Source organism: Drosophila virilis, chromosome 3 (assembly GCF_030788295.1).
Source record: "Drosophila virilis strain 15010-1051.87 chromosome 3, Dvir_AGI_RSII-ME, whole genome shotgun sequence".
Taxonomy (NCBI): Eukaryota; Metazoa; Arthropoda; class Insecta; order Diptera; family Drosophilidae; genus Drosophila; species Drosophila virilis.
The window spans coordinates 1,773,141-1,794,443 of record NC_091545.1 but is presented as its reverse complement, the minus strand read 5'-3'; the positions used below and the strand labels follow the sequence as shown (position 1 = coordinate 1,794,443).

At 41.5% G+C, this 21,303-nt stretch overlaps 1 protein-coding gene and 6 non-coding genes across 7 annotated transcripts; 2 read left to right on the top strand and 5 right to left on the bottom strand.

The window, feature by feature from the left end:
• The first annotated feature begins 1,823 nt into the window (after positions 1-1,823).
• Positions 1,824-21,234, top strand: Cht7 (chitinase 7). Its single transcript, XM_002046062.4, has 9 exons — positions 1,824-2,090; positions 13,730-13,811; positions 15,964-16,469; positions 16,726-17,123; positions 17,264-17,825; positions 17,934-18,045; positions 18,106-19,076; positions 19,322-19,523; positions 19,588-21,234. The coding sequence occupies exons 1-9, from the start codon at positions 2,088-2,090 to the stop codon at positions 19,791-19,793; spliced, it is 3,042 nt and encodes a 1,013-aa protein (XP_002046098.2). The 5' UTR covers positions 1,824-2,087; the 3' UTR covers positions 19,794-21,234.
• On the bottom strand, positions 13,870-13,941 carry TRNAC-GCA (transfer RNA cysteine (anticodon GCA)). Its single transcript has one exon. It is a non-coding gene; the product is annotated as a tRNA-Cys (tRNA).
• TRNAC-GCA (transfer RNA cysteine (anticodon GCA)) lies at positions 14,405-14,476 on the bottom strand. Its single transcript has one exon. It is a non-coding gene; the product is annotated as a tRNA-Cys (tRNA).
• TRNAC-GCA (transfer RNA cysteine (anticodon GCA)) lies at positions 14,872-14,943 on the bottom strand. Its single transcript has one exon. It is a non-coding gene; the product is annotated as a tRNA-Cys (tRNA).
• Positions 15,083-15,154, bottom strand: TRNAC-GCA (transfer RNA cysteine (anticodon GCA)). Its single transcript has one exon. It is a non-coding gene; the product is annotated as a tRNA-Cys (tRNA).
• LOC6623205 (U5 spliceosomal RNA) lies at positions 20,685-20,807 on the bottom strand. Its single transcript, XR_048875.2, has one exon. It is a non-coding gene; the product is annotated as a U5 spliceosomal RNA (small nuclear RNA).
• On the top strand, positions 21,044-21,239 carry LOC6623161 (U2 spliceosomal RNA). Its single transcript, XR_048874.2, has one exon. It is a non-coding gene; the product is annotated as a U2 spliceosomal RNA (small nuclear RNA).
• The last annotated feature ends 64 nt before the right edge of the window (positions 21,240-21,303 follow it).

Below are 21,303 nucleotides of genomic sequence, written 5' to 3'. Positions count from 1 at the left end.
AGCATGTATATACATATATTATATTTATTTATTTGTGCAATACGCACTTGCACTGGCCTTTGTGGCTGGCGTGAAATCTTACCGCCATGTTAAACAGAGCGTTGCATTTCCATTTCTCATCGAGCTGCCGCTTTTCTTGTGAAAATTGAAAACTGGCACAGAATTGCAGCGGCAAAAAACCAAAGTCGCGGCAAGCTGATTGCGAATGGCACGCAATACGCATTAAAATGCACACAATTAAGTGCTGCAAATGATTTACAGTGAAAGGCAGTGAAATTTATGGCATGCAAAGCGTGAGAAGCGGCCCAAGGAACCGCTCCTCATACAAGCATTAGAAGTGCCGAGATTCAGGCTTTGACTCAGACTCGATCTCGGCTAAAGAGAACGGGCACCAAGACTCAGCTGTTTGCCGGCTTTGGCGAGTCGACTTTCGCTTTCATTCGAGCATTTGACTGGAGACCCTGTGTGTTGCTGGCCAAACGGCCAGCTGGACTTTGGCAAGCGTTTCGAATTGGAAACACACACACACACACAGGCAGACATTAACATGCTTGGCTTTCTAACGTGTGAAATTCGTAAATTTATAAATTTACATATTTTATTTTCATTTATAAACTTGTGTCTTATGCACAAATAATATTTTGTTAATCATAATTCAAATTTGCATTTCACAGCTGCCTCTTCGTTAGCATAAGCTAAGACAACCAAAAAAAAAAAACCCGTTTGGTTTACAAAATCTGATAATTTGTGTGCAATCAATCCTTGCCAGCAGCCCGCGCTGTTAACTTAACAGCGCTGTTAACTGAGCCATTAACAGCGGCTAGTTCGCTGCTTGAGTCTTTTGAGTGGGCCTCAGCGAAAGAGCTGCACAAAAGCAACGCAGCAAAAGCTACACATTTTCATGCAGCGCACAGAAACAACTGTTGTTTTGTTGCCCTAATACCCTAACAAAGTATCTTCTAAATTTGTCACAACGTATGTAACGCATAAGGTATATGTTATAGCGTCTGTCTGTTAGCAGCCTACAGCCAGTAAAATAAGAAAAATAGCTGATTTAAATGTCAAAACGTGCAAGAGTACTCAAGTCGAAATCGTACGACTAGGTGATACCCTGAGATTATTCTACTAAGACCCGCTGCTGCTCGCAGCACAGAAAGTGAGGGGGTCAGCCTTAAAATGAAAGATATTTGATCCGTATATACTATTTTTTTATCGATTGCTTGGAAATAGGGCAAGTTATCGCTATACTATTTTTTTATCGATTGCTTGGAAATGGGGCAAGTTATCGCTTATCGGAATCGAAATCGTAATGCGGGGGCACTATGAAGACCTACGTTCAAAATTTCAAGTCTTGAGTTCTTGTAGGTTGGGAGAAACGCTTCCTACTGCCTGTTAAAAAACTGATTAAGCCCTCTTTAGCCAATTTCAATGGGCATAATCTTGCGTATGCTATACTGAAGCCCCAAAAGTCTCATAAAGTTCGGACTATAAGTACCGAAAATAGTCACGAAAATTTTGATGTTAAGTAAAATAGAATATCTATCGAATATATATAGCAACAGTGAATGCAGAGTATCTATAAGTCGATGCCGCCTGGAGCCCTGTAACTTGTTTTTGTGTTTATGTTGCCGTTGCTCGTACTTGGCGCTCGGACGTGGTCGCTCGCAACGCAATCTCCGAGCATGTTCCAAGCCCAAGAGGGGGCCACAACCTCACTCAATTTGCCGTTCGCTTTGAGCTGTTGTTGTTATTGTCCCCTCTGCTGCTGCTGCTGCTGTTGCTGTCGACGTTGTCTTTGCGGTTGGCCGCGGCTGCGCACAAATCAGTTTCAGTTTTTCAGTCCAACGTGCGAGTTCGCAGCGAGTAACGGTTAAGACTCACAAAAGTGGCCGCCAGGAGTTGAATATATAGTTCCAGTGCTACCAACAAAGTGACTAAGCAGAGTTGCCAAGAAATAAATATATATACATATATATCTGAGACAGGCCTGCAGTGTAGTGCCAACATTTAATTTTTGTTCATAGTGCACGCAGAAGCGATTATTGATCAGGTGTATAAGAAATACACACACACAGCTGCAAAGAAAAATGGTGAGTGATAAGTGTGTCACGGAATGCCACCAAGAACTATGAGCACAAAACAAATTATCATATTTACCACAGACATGCATACAAAACAAAAAGCATGCCAAACTCTAGAACAGAAAAAAAAATACAAGAAAAAAAAACGTGTATATTGAAAGTCAGCGAACGGAAAAATGAATGTTCAGCATAGCTGAGAGAACGTCCGACAGACAGACAGACAGACTATCTGACTCTCCGACTGGCTGGCTGGCTGGCTGGAATAATAGTCACAGCTGCTGCTGCGGCTGTCTGAGCCGAAGTTGAAGGCAAACCTGTCAAAGACAATGGCTATACAAATATGAATATATAAATTCTGTGCAGCTCGGTTTCGGTTTCATTTCGCTTGATTTCAGCGGCCATTTTCATGCCATAAAAGCTTAGCTTTTACTTCCTTGGCTGCGCTGGCGAAGGCTTTTCTTTCTTGCGATTTCCATTATTGCCATTATGGCCAGCCAGCCAGCAGCACGCCAACTGGCCACGCCTCAATTTGGCGCACTCAAGTAAAAGTCGCTGGCAACAATAACTAGTTTTCCACATGTCTGTGATTTTACAACAATTAATATTTGCAAAAAAAAAAAAGGAAAAACCAAAAACTAAAAACTTAAAACCTACAACTGCTGCCACTCAATCGTCGTCGTCGCCGTCGTCGTCGTCGTCGTCTATTGGCAAATCGTTGGCCAAGCGGCCCAACAACTGGTCTCGCATAAATTGAAAAACCCGCAAAAAGTATTAGGTTCGAAATGCGCGCAACGAGTTCGCAGTTGACGTCTCGAAACATGTGGAAAAAATAAATAGCGAGAAAATTTTAGAAAATTTGCCCACAGTGCAGATCTTTTAAGCTTCCCCCAGGAAACCAACTTAATCAGTTTGGTAAAATATAACATGTGGAAAAGTTAAGGAGAACATAATAATTTCTTGGTTTCTAGAAAATTGTATTTTAATTCACATTTCCCACAACATAAAGTTAAATTTAAACATGTGGACAAAAGTAGCGCCAAAATTGAAGGCATATTCTTCGAAAATGCAATTGAATTGGGCTTGTAAATTATTTGTTAATATTATTTGGCTGTTGGATAAAGAAATTTCTGGAAAAAAAATCAATTGGATTTGTCATATAAATTAATTTTTATTAAAAATGGTTTTGTTTCTAGACAATTGTATTCCAATTTTGCTGGCCACACAATTCTCTTTCAACATTAAGTTAAATCTTAGCATGTGGATTGACCCATAACAAAATGATAGAAGAAATCTTCAAGAAAAAACGCAATTGAATCAGGCTTATAAATTAATTATTAATGTTATAAATTATTTGATTTCTGGGCAATTGTATTTTAATTTGATTGCACATGAAGCAGTTCATTCAGGCATCCCTCACGAACCCCACTTCAATCATAATGTCAGATGTTAGCATGTGGAAAAAATAACTAGCAAATGTTAGAAAAATCACAAATAACAAAAAACGCAATTGAAGTTGGCTTATTAATTAATTAATTATTATTATTAATTTGAAGATTTATTCAGTTTCTAAACAATTATTTTGTAATTCTTCGCATATATGGAGCAGGTCGTGTTGGCTTCCCCCACCCTCCAACCCCTCGGCCACATAATGTTAAATGTTAATTGGCAACGGAGCAAAAGTTTTCATTGCCTCTGCAACAATTTGGGTTTGTTAATTAGCTGCCCCTGCCCCGCCTCGCTGCCTGTGACGCCGCCCCCAACAGCCCGTCAGCCCCGTCAATAGACGCGCCATCGACAAGCGTGACTGACATGTGTAGCTTTTTTTTTTGTTATTGTTGGTGTTGTTGTTGTTGCTTTATCCGAAAAACTCTCACTTTCGTTTGGCTGAAGCGCGCAGCTTGACAATTGAGTGAACACTCGCACAGAATTTGTTTGTAAAACAAACAATTCAAATAACGAGTTGACTTTTACGTAGCCCCGGCTTGTGTTTACGTTTGGAAAAAAGTAGATAGTAAATACACACACACAGCTTTAATAATTGCACATTGCATGGGAGACAGACTTTCTCCCAAAAAACAAGCAAAAGGCAGCGACGGAAGTTGGCAGCGGGCCAACTCTGCGTATGCGTAATATGAGGCATATTGAAGCCATATATCTGGCAAGCATATAACACACGTATTACATACAACAATATATACATACCTATATGAAATGTCAAACCCCACAACATGCAACAGCAACAAAAATTATAAAATGCAACTAAAACGGCCGCAAGCAAAAATATTGAAAAATAAGAAAAAAATGCTGGCTAGAATGTGGCTGCTTTAATTGACGGCTGCTTAGCTGACAGCCACTTACTTTATTTATTTATTTTATATTTTGTATACCCTTGCAAAGGGTATTTTAATAATATCATGTGCTATACACATATATGAAAAATAATTAGCCATAAAAACAAAAATACATTTTGATTGGAAACATGAGTCAAGTTTGGGATGCGATGACATTTTCGATTCAAACTCACTTCCAAGTAACCTTATGCAGTTTCACTTAAGACGTGATTCACACTCTTATCAAAATCCATTCCACTTGGATGAAATATGCACGAAAGAAAGTTTAAATGAGCGAAGAACCGGAATACCATATTAATTTGAAAGACTTTGATATTTTTCCCAATATCTGTTCAAATATAGCCGAAGATACGAAGTAAAAGATAGTTGAGGCGGATTTCAGTTCAAACTGAATCTGTGTGAAAAAGTGATAACTAAAATGAAGGAAAATAACTTGATTTCAGCTTGAAAGTAGTTGCTAGTATGTATACTTAAAGTGTATTTAAAATTCGGCACACCGAATTTAAGTATTTCTTTGTTATTTTATTTGTATTTTATCTGAGATACGCGAGTCACAATTACTTTGGCCTAGCCCTGACAGGCGGCCTGCAGCTGCTGTTGAATGCTGGCGCTCAGCTGCAGCTGAGTGGGCAAGCTCAATTGTTTGTGCCGCACGTTAAACAATACAGACACACACCACACACACTCTACAAAACACAATTCACTTTTATGCTGATTTGTGTGCAATAAATTTGCATAGGCCGCAAAATAAATCCATTTGGAGAGGCGAAGGCGAATGCGAATGCATCAATTGGTTATTGAACTATTAAAAGCCAGCTGCTGACAGTAATTCGAGTCCATAGATAATGTATATTAAGCTACGCATCCAAAGTCAATCGAAGCCAAGACAAATTTAACCAAGCAAAACAAAAGACTTAGGCAACGAACTTGCTGCTTCGATCAGGAAGTGCGCATAAAACCAACCGTTTGTTTAAACATTTAAATAACCAACTTTGCTTAGATTTTGTCGCATAATTGTCACACACACACGCGCACACGCACACACACGCACATTAACTTCTCAATGCCAAACGACAGTGGAGCAAAATAAACAAATGAAGCTAATTATGGGCACAAATATATCAATCACTTGTCCAGCTGCTGGACGACAAAAACCAAACAAAAAAAAAGCAGTTAAAATAATTAAGAGTGCTCGTAAAGGGTGACACGACTAGAAGATACCCTGTACCCCTAGCTTCCCTCTAGAAAAGCTGCTCCCTAGGTACTTCGGTTTATAGAGTCCGATCTTTGTTGAATTTTCTAGTCTGAAATGGGGCATAAAAAAGTGTATGCAAACAGGGCTCGATCGAAAGAAACTTCCTTCTGCTTGTCACAAACATAAGCACAAAACCATAATACCTTTATTACCCAATTTCAAAGGGTATTGAGTCTAACAAAAGAGACCAAAAAATCATAGATCTACAAGAGCTTGCGTGTGTATAAAACGAAAACGAGGGCTGCTTAATCAACACACAAAACGCAGTCGAAATTAAACTCGTTTATTGTTATATAAAAAAAATCGATTTACATATATTATACAGAAGATATAGCCGCAGGCCAGGCGACAAGCATAATCGCATAGCCAAAGCTGAGTATCAAATAAATCGAATCATTATCAGGCAAAATCATAGAGCCCCTGCCCCGCGCCTGCCCCTGCCACCGTCCCAGCTAAATGCTGCTAATGAAAATAAGTATATATATATATAAATGTATATATATGTATATATACGAATATCTGTTATCTTGGGCTATATCGAACTTTCAAACAGTTGCACAACACATTTTGTGTTATGTTTAATTTTTTGTGTTTTGTTGATTTTTTATTTTGTTTTTGATTTTTTTTTTTTGCTTGGCGTTTGGCAACTTTTCACATATTTTTTTCTTGGCTATTTTTGACCACTTCATAATTAAACTAATTAACTGTAAATGCAATTTGTTGTATATTTTTTTTTGTTTGCCCCAATCCATTTCATTTTCATTTGCTGGCCCTTCCGCCGGCCGCAATTAACTTCATCTACATTTGGCTGTATTTTGTGTTTTGGCCATAAATTCAGCTGGCAATGCCATAAAAACGTTTGACTTAATACCGTTTGCCGTCTAGGCCATAAACCGCGATAGCCGCTCTATAAACTGGCCAGCCTCGAGACGTCATTCAATTTGAATATCTGTATATACAAGTTATTATATATACAAAAAGAAACACACACACGACGCGGCAAACTGGTTTATTGTTTTTGGTCTTTGATTTGGCCCAAAAGGTTAAAGTTTAACAATGGCAAATACATAATTTGTCCATACACAGACTCTACTTAGTACATGTACTAATGCAAGCAGCTTTTGCGAGTAAGTGAGAGTGAACTAGTTAAGCGTCGCCGACCGGCAGATACCCTTTCTTCTATATTTACATGAAACAGGCATACAAACACAAGCTTATGCCGTTTCTGTGCTTTTTCTTGAGCTTAACTTAGCTTCTATCCGAAATTGAAAGATTAGTTTTTATTGATTCAATGATAGGCATATAATTAGATGATTCAAAAGTAACTTGATCAGCGCAGGCAACAGGAAAAGCTTGGTTCAAACTATCAAGTATCTAGTATCTAGCTCTTAAGGTTCCCGAGATAAACCTATATCGACCCGGCTGCTAATGAAGAATCAAAAATCGAAATACTTTATTGCCTCGAAAAGGTCTTCTTGTGCCTGTTACTTACACCTTAAATAACTATCATACCCCTTTTCGCATTTCCAATGGGTTCAGGGTATAATAAAACACAAAATTTCACTCTTCTGTGCCTTGTCTTTTTTTTTTTTTTTGTTTTTTCGTTTTCCTTTGTCGCTTTGTTTATTAATAAAAGCGCATACGTTTTACATAAGGGGGCGGCTGCTGCTGCCGTTGTACAAACTCATGACATAATGTCCGGGGCTGCGGGCCAGTTCCTTATTGTTTTGTTTTGTGCTGCACGCCCCTAACTCTCATCAAAAATGCATGTGAAACCAGAAAGAAAATGACATTTGAGGCGCAGAGTAGCGCAAAAACTAACCTAACCACATCCATGGCATTATCTTGCATAGATATGATTTATTACAAATTAACAATTAAGTCTTAATGTTATTACCAATTAGTTAAGTAACATTGCTTAAAGGGTATCTGGTAATAAATAACATTTATAATGTTTAAGGTGAAGTGAAGCTGAAGGCAAACGCTTTATTAAGGCAATGAATATTCGGTAAATGGTTAATTGCGGGAAGAAACTGAGTCTTTTTAGAAAGCTGCGAAATTTGTAATGTTTTTCTTTCGAGGATAACTCCTTTTATCCAAAAATCATTTCATTTTCATTGCCTGTCTTTATTTATTTAACAAATCTCGAGAATTTTTGAAGTTATAAACGCAAGCTTTTGAATGTAGTTTCCCATACAGCATAAACAAATAGGAAATAATTCAGCGCTTCTCAGTTTTATCCTATATCTCGAAGACTATAAGAGTTAGAGACGCAAAACCTAGTATGCAAGTTTTCGTATAACACCTGCTCATGAAAAAAAATTCACTTTTGTTATAACATATCTTACACAATTTCTGAGAACAGACCACAAGAAGTTGTTTAAGAAACTGAAAGAAAATTCAGAGTCAAAATGTGGCGAAGTTTGTGGTATAGGACAACCCCCGAGGGAAGAGCATTGCATACTTAGAAGTGCAAGTAAGTCCAAAGAGTTAGTCCAAGCCTAGAAAGTCTAGTCAACAGCTGGAAAATTCTCTCCTGAACAGCTGTTGAGGCTTTATGAGCACTCCAGTTCGTTAACTTCAATTAGCGTGGCGATTATAAATGCGGTTTGTGGCTTAAGTCTTTTGTTGCGCCAGCAGAAATCAAAAGTGTGTTGCCGCTAAAGTGGCCAGCACGAGTTCCCAAAACAAAAAGTGGGGGTAAAAAACAATGAAGGAAAAAAGAAAAAACTGGAAATAAAACCGGCATTTACATTAATGTGACACTGACAAATTGCCAAATTCTTGACGAGGCCAGACAAATAACATAATGTGAACTGCAACTGTGGCTTAGCTCTCCGCAAACAAACGGACATAAATTTTATTGACATTATGAACAAGATACGCCGAATGTAGGAAACGCTCACACAGCAGCAAAAATTAACAAACAGTTCTGCAGTGGAACGGAAGTTGTGTGCACTCAACTGTTAAAATCTCAGCCAAGCCAAGCCAAAGAATAATGGCCACAATTATGTAGACAGCTCCTCAGCTAGCATGCCTGGCATGGCTGACTCATTGCCGCGGGCCGGGCGCACGTTTAAGCCATTTAAAAAGTGAAACATAAAAATCTGTCGCATCTCGGAATTTTAGTGGGTGCGTGGGCCTAACCCACTAAATAGCTGACTAGTCACGGCTCTGCAGTACAAATACCCATTAAAAAAAAATGGGCAAAAAGGGTATACTTCTTTATGTTTATTACAGGCGGAAGTATGCAACTACGAGTTGATCTAACCACGTCCAGCTGCGTGAAGAATTTAGGCTTATAAAGTATTCCCCCTTACTATATAGATAGCTCCTTCATTTTCCACAATATCGATAAATATCGATCTTGAGTGCAGTTATTTTTAACTTAACTCGAAAATTGTAGGTGCTAGACCCAGCCAACTTGGCGTGTAGCTGCATATTCAACATTTAAAGTTAAGCTAAGAGCTTTTTTAATGTTTGCCTGGAAGCAGCTAGAATCTTCAGCTGGTCTCAGGGTATCACCTAGTCCAGCCCCTTTCGACTAGAGCACTCGTGCTCTTAAGCATAAAAAGCATGAAAAATGTATAAGTATTTTTGTGTATATGTATCAGCTGGAGTCTGATGCCAATGGCCGTTTCAGGGTTATGCTGTAGCAGGAAGTAACTGGCCAACTGGCAACTGGCCCAAGCTCCACACCCAGCTCTTACAGAATCTTAAAGGTAATTCGAGACGGAGCTTGTTTTGGCCAGTTTGGAAGTGCGCAATTTTCAGTATTATTCTAATTGGTCAGTGAACCAGTTTCTGCTGCACTTAATGAGCACTGACTCATAAGCTGCATGTGTCTGCATGTGTGTGTGTTTGTGTGTGTGTGGTGTGTGTGTGGTGTGTAGCTGCCTGTCTCCAAGCCGAAACTTGTTTGCGTTAACGGAGGCTTTGGCCAGATTGCGCAAGGTCGTCTGGTCAGGACAGGTGCGCGCATATTAACGCAATTGTAAGGCGAGCCCAAACGAGAAGGAAAAACACGAAAAGCACAATGCAAAAGGTTTGCCAAGCCGTCAGACCTTTTGTTAAAAGCCAAGCTAAAGAAAAAATAACAACTGTTGCCAAACAGTTATGACTGCTGACTTATTAAAGCCCGTTAAGCCAATGCACACACACACACACAAACATACACATACACACACAGAGAGTCAACAACTCGCGCGTGTCGCCAACTTAGCCGCAAGTTTTCTTTTTTCCATTTTAAGTAGAGTTTTTTTATTTTTACTATTTGTTAATATTATTTTTTATTTTGATTATTTTTATTTGTGCGCCTCACCTTGAGCTGAATTTCGGTCAAGCCAAAAGGCAGGCAACTTAATTGAATGCTTAGCGTCGAGCTAAACTAAACGAAAATTTCAATAAATTTCATTTCAAATACAAAAAAAAGCCAACGAAATGCAACCGAATGCATTTGCTAGCCAGCGCCATAAACGAAAGACTTAAGCGACAAACGCGCCGGCGTCGACTGCGACAGCGGCAGCGGCAGCGAAGCATGATTAATGCAGCTTTTGCGCAATTCGCTGAAAATACAAAAAGAGCGCACAACAAACGCAATTGTTAATCAAACAAAAAAAATCGAAAAAATAAGCAGAAAAATAAATAAATAAAATGTGTAAAATTTATGCAAATAAATTGCAATTCATGCGCTTTCTTGCATGCAAGTGAAAACTCGCGGCAAGCAGACAGCTGCAAAAGATCAAAATATTATATTTGATATCCGATGAATGCGAAACGAAAGGCGCACTCATGTCTGTGGGCTGAAGTAACACTTGAAACTCGAGCGTTAAGATTTCGTTTTCACAGAGTCAGGCTTCAGATGAAGTGGCGGCGACTGCAGCCGCAGACATATCCAACTAAATGATCATATTCTGTCGACAGATATATCTGACGGCAACAAAAAAACATCATTTTTGTACCCTGTAGGCGGCAAGAAGCGGGTGGCTTCTACTGTAGTTGAGACTAGATGATGATGTGCTGGGTCGCTATAACCAGGTCAGTCTGTACGTCTCTTTGAGACTTTGTAGTCTCTTCCCAGGGCTTCGAACTCAGTCCACTATGCTAAGTGCGAATATCTTTTACTGCAAAAGTTTGCGTACAGGGTATGTGCACGGCTCTCTCTCTCTCTCTCTCTCTCTCTCTCTCTCTCTCTGCGTACTTAATTTTTTCTTTAATTTTCCTCTCTGTTTTTTTTTTGCCCAATCGGAAAAATAGCCAATCTATCGCTTGGAATGCAGTTAGCTTGTCTCTTATTGTGTTCGCTTCGCCCTCTCTCTCTCCCTCTCTTTTCTAGCCCTGTCTCACTCTTTCTCCTTCTCTGCCTATTACTTATTGACTTTTGTTAAGTGCTGTCGTAACCAGCAAACAGTAATCGGCAAACCCACAAAAATGCTTGGCGCGGCTTTCGCATCGACAGCAAAGCAAATCCGCGGACCACGACTTGGCTGTGCTCCAGCGGCGCCGCTGGACTCTCTGGTCGCTAATGATACTTGGCAACTTGCTGCACGGCGTCGCCGACAACAATTGCCCGAAATGGACAACAATTGTTTTTACGTAATTTACGTAATTCTGCAATCGAAGGCGAGATTTGGTAGCTAAAAAGATGATTTGCTAAAACCGAAAAATGGCAGCTGTTGGAGCGGAGATTCTGGCCATTTCGCTTTCGCACAGAAGAAAATGAAAGGCATTTAGACATGTTTTCACCTCAACACATTTCCGCGCCGCGACAGAGCGAGATGCCGCACAAACCAGTTGGTCCACTTCCCAGCCTCCCAGCTCCCCAGCTTCTCAGTTGCCGTTTCACGTAATAAGGAACCTTTTTTGTGAGCCGCCAGATGTTATTTTGGTGCGAACTCTTTGCTTGTATACCCTTTTAGAGGGTATTACCATTTAATTGGGCATTTAATGTGTTATTACATAAAATAAATCTCCTTATTAATTCTCCTGATACCTGTCAGAGCTCGCAAGGGTATCTCATCTTCGGCTTGCTGTTCTTATTTTACCCTCGCACTTAAAATGTATAATTTATGCATTAGTTTGGCTGACCAGGCCGAGGCTAAAATATTTAAATCTGTTGCCCGAAAAAAAGTTTGCTAATTTTAGATTAAATACGTTCTTCTCTTGTAAATCTCCTTATTAATTCTCTTGATATTTCTCAGAGCTCGCAGGGGTATCTCATCACCGCTAAAACATTTAAAAGTGTTGCCCGAAAAGAGTTTGCTAATTTTAGATAAGTTAAGGGGAGCATAAAATACGGTCTACTCTTGTTAATCTCCTTATTAATTCTCCTGATATTTCTCAGAGCTCGCAAGGGTATCTCATCTTCGGCTTGGTGCTCTTTCTTGTTTTACTTTCTGATTTTTAATTTATGCAATAATTTGGCTGGCCAAGCCGAGGCTAAAACATTTAAGTGAATTGCCCGAGAGAAGTTTGCTGATTTTAGATAAGTTGAATAAGTTGGGGGAGCATTGCCTAAACCAGTTTCACTTTTGGCTGCAGCTCAGATGCTGCCCAAGAATTTTATTAGCTCTCAGATTTATGGGCTTATGGCCGGGGCCAGATCATAAATTATGTGTTATTTGCCGCGACCTTGATGCGACCCTCTTTTGGCCACGGAGCGTCCATTCGTCCGGCTCTAACTGTAATTTGCGGCCTTTAAAATGCGTCGCACGTTTTGTGCCAATTTTGGCCAATTCTTTCTAACTGTCGGTGAAAGGCAGCCAACAGCCAAGAGCCAACAATTGTGTAACGTGTTCCTAATGGCATGCGGTCAATGGAATACCAAGCAGCTGCCGTTGACAGGTAATCGCTGAAGAAGTTAGATAAATGCTAAGTTATGATATCATAAGCAAAGTTAATGCAGAGAAAACTGCCTAGAGAAACCATTTAAGAACAGTTAAAAAGGTGCTCATGTTGATTAATATGCCAGTGCAAAGGTTTATAAATCTTGCCAAAGAACAGCGAGAGGTCGCTGGTTCAAAGCCAGTAGCAAACTTTTATGCTCATTGAAGTAAAAGAAAATTTAATATTAAATGTAGAAAACTTTTAAAGAAATACCTGAAATTTCCGCGAAGAACACAAAAAGAATTCTAAATGTTTGCATATTTAACATTATTCATTTGAACCTACGTAAGGGTTCAAACCCTTAAAACTTCTTTCCTTTGTGTGCCTACGCTTGATAGATTTCATTTGGAATATGATTTTTTATATTATATTTATATTTATAAATTATTATATAATTAAATAATAGTCTTGCGGCATACAAATATGCCTAAAAACCCCGACAATATCATCATGATAGACCTACTTGTAATGCCTTTTGCAATTGTCTGCGCAATACGAAATTGTTGCGTAGGGTTGATTGTGGGCAGTGTGGGTCGTATATAAGTATAGTTGATATTATTCAAAGTCAAGACAGTCGCTCGATTTGACATTGTCATTGCCAATACTAATGCGAAGATGTCACCGAAAATTGCTTCAGTTGTAACACAATCCAAATGAAAATACAATTCACATATGCATAATAAAGAGCTCTAAATAATTTTAATTAGTTGTTGAGACAAGCGACTGTCTCTGTCCAGCGAAGTGGCTTATTGTTTGGACACAGGTCGTGGTTGAACTCCAACTCGGAATCCAATTCCGACTCCGTCTCGGACTCGTTAACTGGGTCAATGTCAAGAGCTGGCCGCTTGGCGTTATTAACGCGTCTTTTGTTTGTAATCTTTTGGGCGCCACTTCGGTGTGAACAAACTGGAGTGGAGAGTGAAGAGTAAAGTGGAGAGTGGAGGTTGAAGGGCCGCAACTGACGAACGATGAACGTGCTCTGACCTTCTCACGGCGGCAAATTAAAATCCATTGCTGTCAAGAGTGCCACGTAATTTGCTGAAACCTGACGTGCCCTGCCCCCACATAAATCATTTTATAATATTTATACAAAATAAACGTGTACATACAACTCTGATGAATTGCGTTTAACATGTTGATGTTTGTTTCTTTCACAGTTGCCGCCGCGTTTGCTGCGAATCGTCTTTGTGATATGTCTGCTGATTGTTTTGCTCTCGCCCTCCACAGACAGCGCACAGAGTAAGTAGACAGAAAAAAATTAATTATTATGCTTAAGTACAAACAAAAAGGTTTACCAAGGGGACACCCGGGTTTGAACCGGGGACCTCTCGATCTGCAGTCGAATGCTCTACCACTGAGCTATATCCCCACTTATGTAAGAAGCGCCAATTTAGCCAAGAACAGCTACTAAAACTTTAACACAGCATTCGGTTTATATGTGTGGGAGTTTCCTCCTCAAACTGGGTCTCTAAGCCGCTGAGGCGGAAGTTGATAAAGAGCTATTGTTGTTTTCTTTGTGCTTTGATTGCTTTTATCTGTCCCATTATCATGAGACAGCAAGAGCAACATGTTTCCTAAATGACATTGCGTTATGTGCTATGTGTTTTGATAAATCAAGAAAACATGTTTCGAACATTCGAAACAGTTTTTAAATTGGTTTAACAATAAAGACAACCCAAACCACTTAAAATGAAGATAAATGAATGCTGATATAATTAATGTGCAGCTAATTATTGCTGAAATTGATTAAATATACTATTTAATTGATGCAAAAAGCTCCTCCTAATAAACAAAAATCAGTGAATGGTTATTGAAAATAATATAAAAAAATCAGGGGACACCCGGGTTTGAACCGGGGACCTCTCGATCTGCAGTCGAATGCTCTACCACTGAGCTATATCCCCATGCGGACGCTCGCTCGATAAACATTTAATTCAGCCAATTCAAAGCTGTTGTGTGGTAATGTTCGACCTTTTGCTATTTGATTGTACATTTTAATGATGTAATGCTGCAAAATACTTTCATCAATATTAGAGCGGTAATGATGATGGTAGATAAACACAAAATAAATTGTAATTAAAAGGGATTGCCAAGTGTCGATGTACCATTTTAAAACAGACAAAGGAAAAGTTTGGCTAATTCACAACACTTAAACAATATTCACACATATTAATATATTTTTTGGTGATTTTTGTGCAAAATACTTTCAAAGTAACCCCGTTTAGTTGTTACCAAACCCGTTTCTTTTGTTTAAACAAAATGAAAAATTAAAGCAAAAGGCAACACAAAAAGTTTACCAAGGGGACACCCGGGTTTGAACCGGGGACCTCTCGATCTGCAGTCGAATGCTCTACCACTGAGCTATATCCCCACACTTGCAGCTCCAACCAATGGAGCTACAATCCCCAAGCAACAACAAGTTCGTGTTTTGAATTATAAATAGAACAAACAGATAACAACTAATAAATTCAAGCGCTGATAAAAAGTTGTATATAATAAAAAGTTTACCTAGGGGACACCCGGGTTTGAACCGGGGACCTCTCGATCTGCAGTCGAATGCTCTACCACTGAGCTATATCCCCAGATGCAAACCGAGCGACTTAGCTGGCACTAGAGCCACAAGCCACAACGCAATTTTAAAATAAGCACAAGGCAACCCCCCAGCAAAAACTGAAACACTTGCATGCGCTTATTCGTATAGCCGAGGTCCATAAATGGAACACTTCGTCTTTGTTTTGTTTGATTTTGCCTTGTTTTGCTGTGTGGGCTTGCGCAGTGAGAGGCCCGCTGCTAGATGAAATATTTATTTGGACCGGTTTTAAGCAGAAATGTCGCGAATTGCACGCTTTAGCTGACTGACGCTGACGTTCAACATTCGCCATAATTTTGCATTGTTATTTCAGCTGGCGACAATTTAAAATCATTTTTAAATTCACGAAAAACAGGTATTAAACAGCCACATTAATTGCCCGAGTATTTACGTACAGCCAGTAACATTAATGTAAACATATTATCATGCATCTTCATTAAAACAAGAAAACTTTAAATAGACAGACATTTTCAAATGGACTGCAATATGATCAAAGTTAATTTGCCTGACAGCTCAAGACTTATTTTAAATAATAGCCACTTGATATATGCCATCAAGTGCTTGTGATCGACGTTGCAAGAGCTATAATCGATACTCAATGATTGATGATGATTGATGTTCGAGTGTGTTGAGAGGCAAATGATGTTCAGCTGTCATTTGATGACTTTTTGGGTCAGTGCTGAACGACATACGCATTAAAGCTGTAGATAAAATACTCTTGTAAAATATCAGAAAATTCCTACAGTAAAAATATTCCAGGAAATAATTTGTATTAAATTTTCAATCATTTTTCATTTGCAGCCAAGACGCGCCGGCGTCTGCGACGTCCCACCACGGTGAGCAGCTCCTCGCGCAGCAATTTGTTGACCGCCAAGAAGTCAACGGCAGCGCCCGTCGCTGAGAAGCGCATCGATCAGGAGCCCGCCTCGACCACACGCGTGACCCGAACGCGTCTGCGCTCCAAGTCCAAGCTGCGCGGTGGAGCAGCTGCAGCAGCAGCTGCGGCTGCCGGCGGCACCGCGCTCGTGGCCAGCGGCTCATCGCTGAAGGGCAAGAAGACAAAGGTGGACGATGGAACGCCAAAGATTGTGTGCTACTATACGAACTGGTCGCAATATCGTGTAAAAATTGGCAAGTTTGTGCCAGAGGATATACCCGCCGATCTGTGCACGCACATTATCTTTGCCTTCGGCTGGCTGAAGAAGGGCAAGCTGAGCTCCTATGAATCGAACGATGAGACCAAGGATAATGTGCCTGGACTCTACGAGCGCATGATGAACCTGCGCAAGGCCAATCCCAAGCTGAAGGTAAGCTGGATTATTAGTCGGTATCTAGTCTATATAAATAGACTAGCTTTTCTTGACTGACTGATTGCCCGACTGACCGTTTAAATGACTGACTGACCGACCGACTGATTGATTGATTGATTGACTGACTCATCGACATGCAGCCTGGGAAGCTGACGTCTTATCAGCAAGGGAGAGGTCGCTGGTTCGAATCACATAGTAATATACCTATTTTTTGTATTTTTATTAATTTTGTTATTATTGAATTATTTCACAGATTTTGCTCGCCATTGGTGGCTGGTCTTTTGGCACACAGAAGTTCAAGGATATGTCGGCCACACGCTACACGCGCCAAACGTTTGTCTATTCGGCTATACCCTTTCTGCGTAAGCGCGGCTTCGATGGCCTGGACATGGATTGGGAGTACCCCAAGGGCAGCGATGACAAGAAGAACTTTGTGCTGTTGCTAAAGGAGCTGCGCGAGGCATTCGATGCCGAGGCCCAGGAGCTAAAGCAGCCACGTCTCCTGCTCTCCGCGGCTGTGCCCGTCGGTCCGGACAATGTGCGCGGCGGCTACGATGTGCCCGCCATTGCCAGCTATCTGGACTTTATCAATCTGATGGCCTACGATTTCCACGGCAAATGGGAACGCGAAACGGGACACAATGCACCACTGTAAGTAGGCGAATTGAAGGTATCCAGCTCCAAGATGGATCAATGCTTAACCCCCTTCCATTAGGGAATAATTATATTGGCCTTTATATTTTCTAGTCTCTAACAAAGCTCTCTCTCTCTCTCTCTCTCTCTGTTTGTAGCTATGCCCCTTCGTCGGATTCGGAGTGGCGCAAGCAGCTGTCGGTGGATAATGCCGCCAATCTGTGGGTCAAAATGGGCGCACCCAAGGAGAAGCTAATCATTGGCATGCCCACATATGGACGCTCCTTTACGCTGGCCAATACGGATAAGCATGGACCGAATGCGCCCGCCACGGGCGGTGGACGCGAGGGCGTCTATACCAAGGAGAGCGGCTTTCTGGCCTACTACGAGATCTGCGAGATGCTGCTCAATGGCGCCGTTTACGTCTGGGACGAGGAGATGAAGGTGCCCTACATGGTCGACGGTGATCAGTGGGTGGGCTTTGATGATGAGCGCGCCATTCGCAATAAAATGCAATGGATCAAAACGAATGGCTTTGGCGGCGCCATGGTCTGGACCATCGACATGGACGACTTCAAGGGCGAGGTGTGCGGCGGCAATGTCAAGTATCCGCTGATTGGCGCCATGCGTGAGGAGCTGCTGGGCATATCGCGCGGCAAGGAGGCCAAGGACGTCAACTGGACAGCCATTGCAGCCACATTCGAGGACATCGAAGAAGAGGTAAGCCAAGTTGTCACCGGACCAAACAGTTCTCGTGAGCCCAGTTCCATGATGATGATTGGTTCCATAATCTATACCAAGTCTAATCTGATTTATTTCGAATTCCAGAAACCGGAGCCCATCAAGATTTCGGTTGATGAGATTCTCAAGAAGGTGCGCAAGCCGCAGACGCAGAAGAAACAACGCATCAAGTCGGGTGCGAATGCCATCGAACAGAACAGTAAGTCATCAATGGAATACTTTTCTATATGACATCTAAATAATCCTTTGTTACCTGCAGCACGTCCCGCTCAGGTCTTCTGTTACTTGACCAGCTGGTCGGCCAAGCGGCCGGGAGCTGGCAAATTCGAGCCGGACAACATTGATCCCAAGCTGTGCACACACATTGTCTATGCCTTTGCCACGCTGCAGGACTACAAGCTGACGGAGGCCACCGACGATGATCCCGAGAACTATGAGAGCGTTATTGCCCTGCGGGATACAAATCCCGATTTGCAAATTCTGCTGGCGATTGGCGGCTGGGCCTTTGGCTCGACGCCCTTCAAGGAGCTCACCTCGAACGTCTTCCGCATGAATCAGTTCGTCTACGAAGCCATTGACTTTTTGAGGGATTACAAATTCAACGGCCTGGATGTCGACTGGGAGTATCCGCGCGGCGCCGAGGATCGTGTTGCCTATGTAAATCTGTTGCGCGAGCTGCGTGTTGCCTTTGAGGGTGAGGCCAAATCTTCCGGCCTGCCACGCCTACTGCTGACTGCAGCCGTGCCCGCCTCTTTTGAGGCGATTGCCGCCGGCTACGATGTGCCGGAAATCTCCAAATATCTGGACTTTATCAATGTGATGACCTACGATTTCCACGGCCAGTGGGAGCGCACAGTGGGCCACAATTCGCCGCTGTTCGCCCTGGAGTCGGCCACCGGCTACCAGAAGAAACTGACTGTCGATTACAGCGCACGCGAATGGGTAAAACAGGGTGCGCCCAAGGAGAAGCTGCTCATCGGCATGCCCACATATGGACGCAGCTTTGAGCTGGTCAACGACACACAATTCGATATCGGTTCACCCTCGTCGGGCGGCGGCAAGGCCGGCAAGTTCACCAGCGAGGCGGGCTTCCTTAGCTACTATGAGGTCTGCTCCTTCCTGGCAGCGGACAATACAACTCTTGTGTGGGATTCGGAGCAGCAGGTGCCCTTCGCCTACCGAGGCAACCAATGGGTGGGCTTCGATGACGAACGTTCACTGAAAACCAAGGTAAGTTTTGGCAAAATCGAATCGAAAAGTTATTGAGTCGTTCCATAGAACTAGTCTTCGTTAGCTCGAGCCTATTTTGATTAATTATTCGTTTAGTCGTTCATTTGTGTTCTAATTTAATCATTATTTAAGTAACTCATTTGATTTCGTTTTGAACAACTTTCAAGTTATTTTGCATATGCATCTGTTTTTAAATAATACCTACATTAATATTTATTTATTTTATTTATTCTCTGCTTTTTTAGACGGAATGGCTGAAGGAGCAGGGCTTTGGCGGCATCATGGTCTGGTCGATTGATATGGATGACTTCTCGGGACGCTGCGGCAATGGCAAATATCCGCTGCTGAATGCCCTAACCGAAGAGCTGAAGGACTATAAGGTTACGCTGGAATACGATGGACCCTACGAGTCGCACGGTCCACGCGGCGCCTACACAACAAAGGATCGTAAGTTGTAAAACGGAAATTAATCGCAAATGTATTTGGCTAACTGAACTCTTCTCGTGTGCAGCGCACGATGTGACCTGCGCGGAGGAGGACGGGCATATTAGCTACCACAAGGATTGGGCCGATTGCACGCATTACTATATGTGCGAGGGCGAGCGCAAGCATCATATGCCCTGCCCGGCCAACCTGGTATTCAATCCGCAGGAGAACGTCTGCGATTGGCCCGAGAACGTGGAGGGCTGCCACGCGCCAACAGAGGCGCCTGCCTAAGCGACCCCATGTGGCTCGAAAAGGGTTTTTAAAGGAGCTTTGTCCGGGCCTTGTTGGCCTGTTTCAAGTTGTTAATACATACATACATTATTAAATGATGCGCCCCCCCCCCCCCTTACCACCCTTTACCCCTTTAGTTTAAGTTGAAATGCGAAACTGCCACGAAACTTTATTGCTGCCCGCAAACCCGCCCGCCCCCGCCACGCCCCTAATAACTAACGCGAAAAATACTCAAAAGTTTGCTCTCAAGTTCAGCTGAATTTTTTGTACTAAATATAAGTTCTAATTAAAGCTTAAGTTTAAGTAGTTTATATGATGTAGCTAAAAAGGATTGCACACAATCTAGAAACAGTGTTGCCAACTCGCCCATATTCAAACATTGATTTCAGTTACTTTTCTCAAACGACAGTTGGCAGCACTGTTTAAAAGTGAACCAGAACACAAACACAAACACACACACATACACATATCCTCCGCTAAGCTTTCGCATTTGCCGTTCGATTCGAGTTCGAAAATTTTATTTGAAAAAAAAAAATAGGGTATTTTTAGCAGCGGCCGAACTTTTTATATATTTAACTGTGATAATCACATAAGAAAACCGATCAAGTAACAAGAGCATGAAAAATTTATTACCCATACAAAAAATAGTGCCCTATAAATTTTTAACAAAATTACAAATTCCTTCAAATTCTGCCGCTTAAACGCAACACGAACACATAATACCCCTCTAAATATGTTGACACACAAAAGTTAAACATTTTCAAGTTTTAACTGTAAAATTTGTATTATACGTTGTAATTATTTAGTTAAAATAAACAATTCAAAATGTATGTGTGTATGTTTAAAAAACATTATATTATTAACTGATTGATTGTATATGTATTAATTAATGGCCCAATTTTGCAATCGGGCACTAGCAAAAATTATTTTAGACTCATTAGAGTGCTCCTCTCCACGGAAATCTTTAGTAAAAGGCGAAAGATTTATTCGACAACTGAAGAGAAGCCAGAGTGATTTGAAAATGCTGAACAGCGACGACACCATGCAGCCGCCGACAGAACCATTTGAGAATTACAGCGCGACTGACGGTTAACGAAAGCACACAATTTAAAGCATGCTTTGCGGCGCGGACAAAACCACCACCAACATTGCTTGCGTTTGCGCATGACCCGACAAGTTTCTGCACTAGAATTCTCAAATGGTTTTGGCTAGGTGGCAATGAGTATAGGTTGAAATAACATTGTCTGGTTATCGCTTCTCGGCCTTATGGCTAAGATCAAAGTGTAGTATCTGTTCTTATCAGCTTAACATCTGATAGATCCTCCATCGGAGGACAACAAATGTTAAACTGATTTTTGGAATTAGACGGAGTGCTAGGAGCTTGCTCCACCTCTGTCGCGGGTTGGCCTGGTATTGCAGTACCGCCAGGATTTCGGCCCAACTGGAAAATAAATGTAGAGGTTATGAAATGTTGAAAGGTGGAGAAGACAGACCCTGTTATGGCATAGAT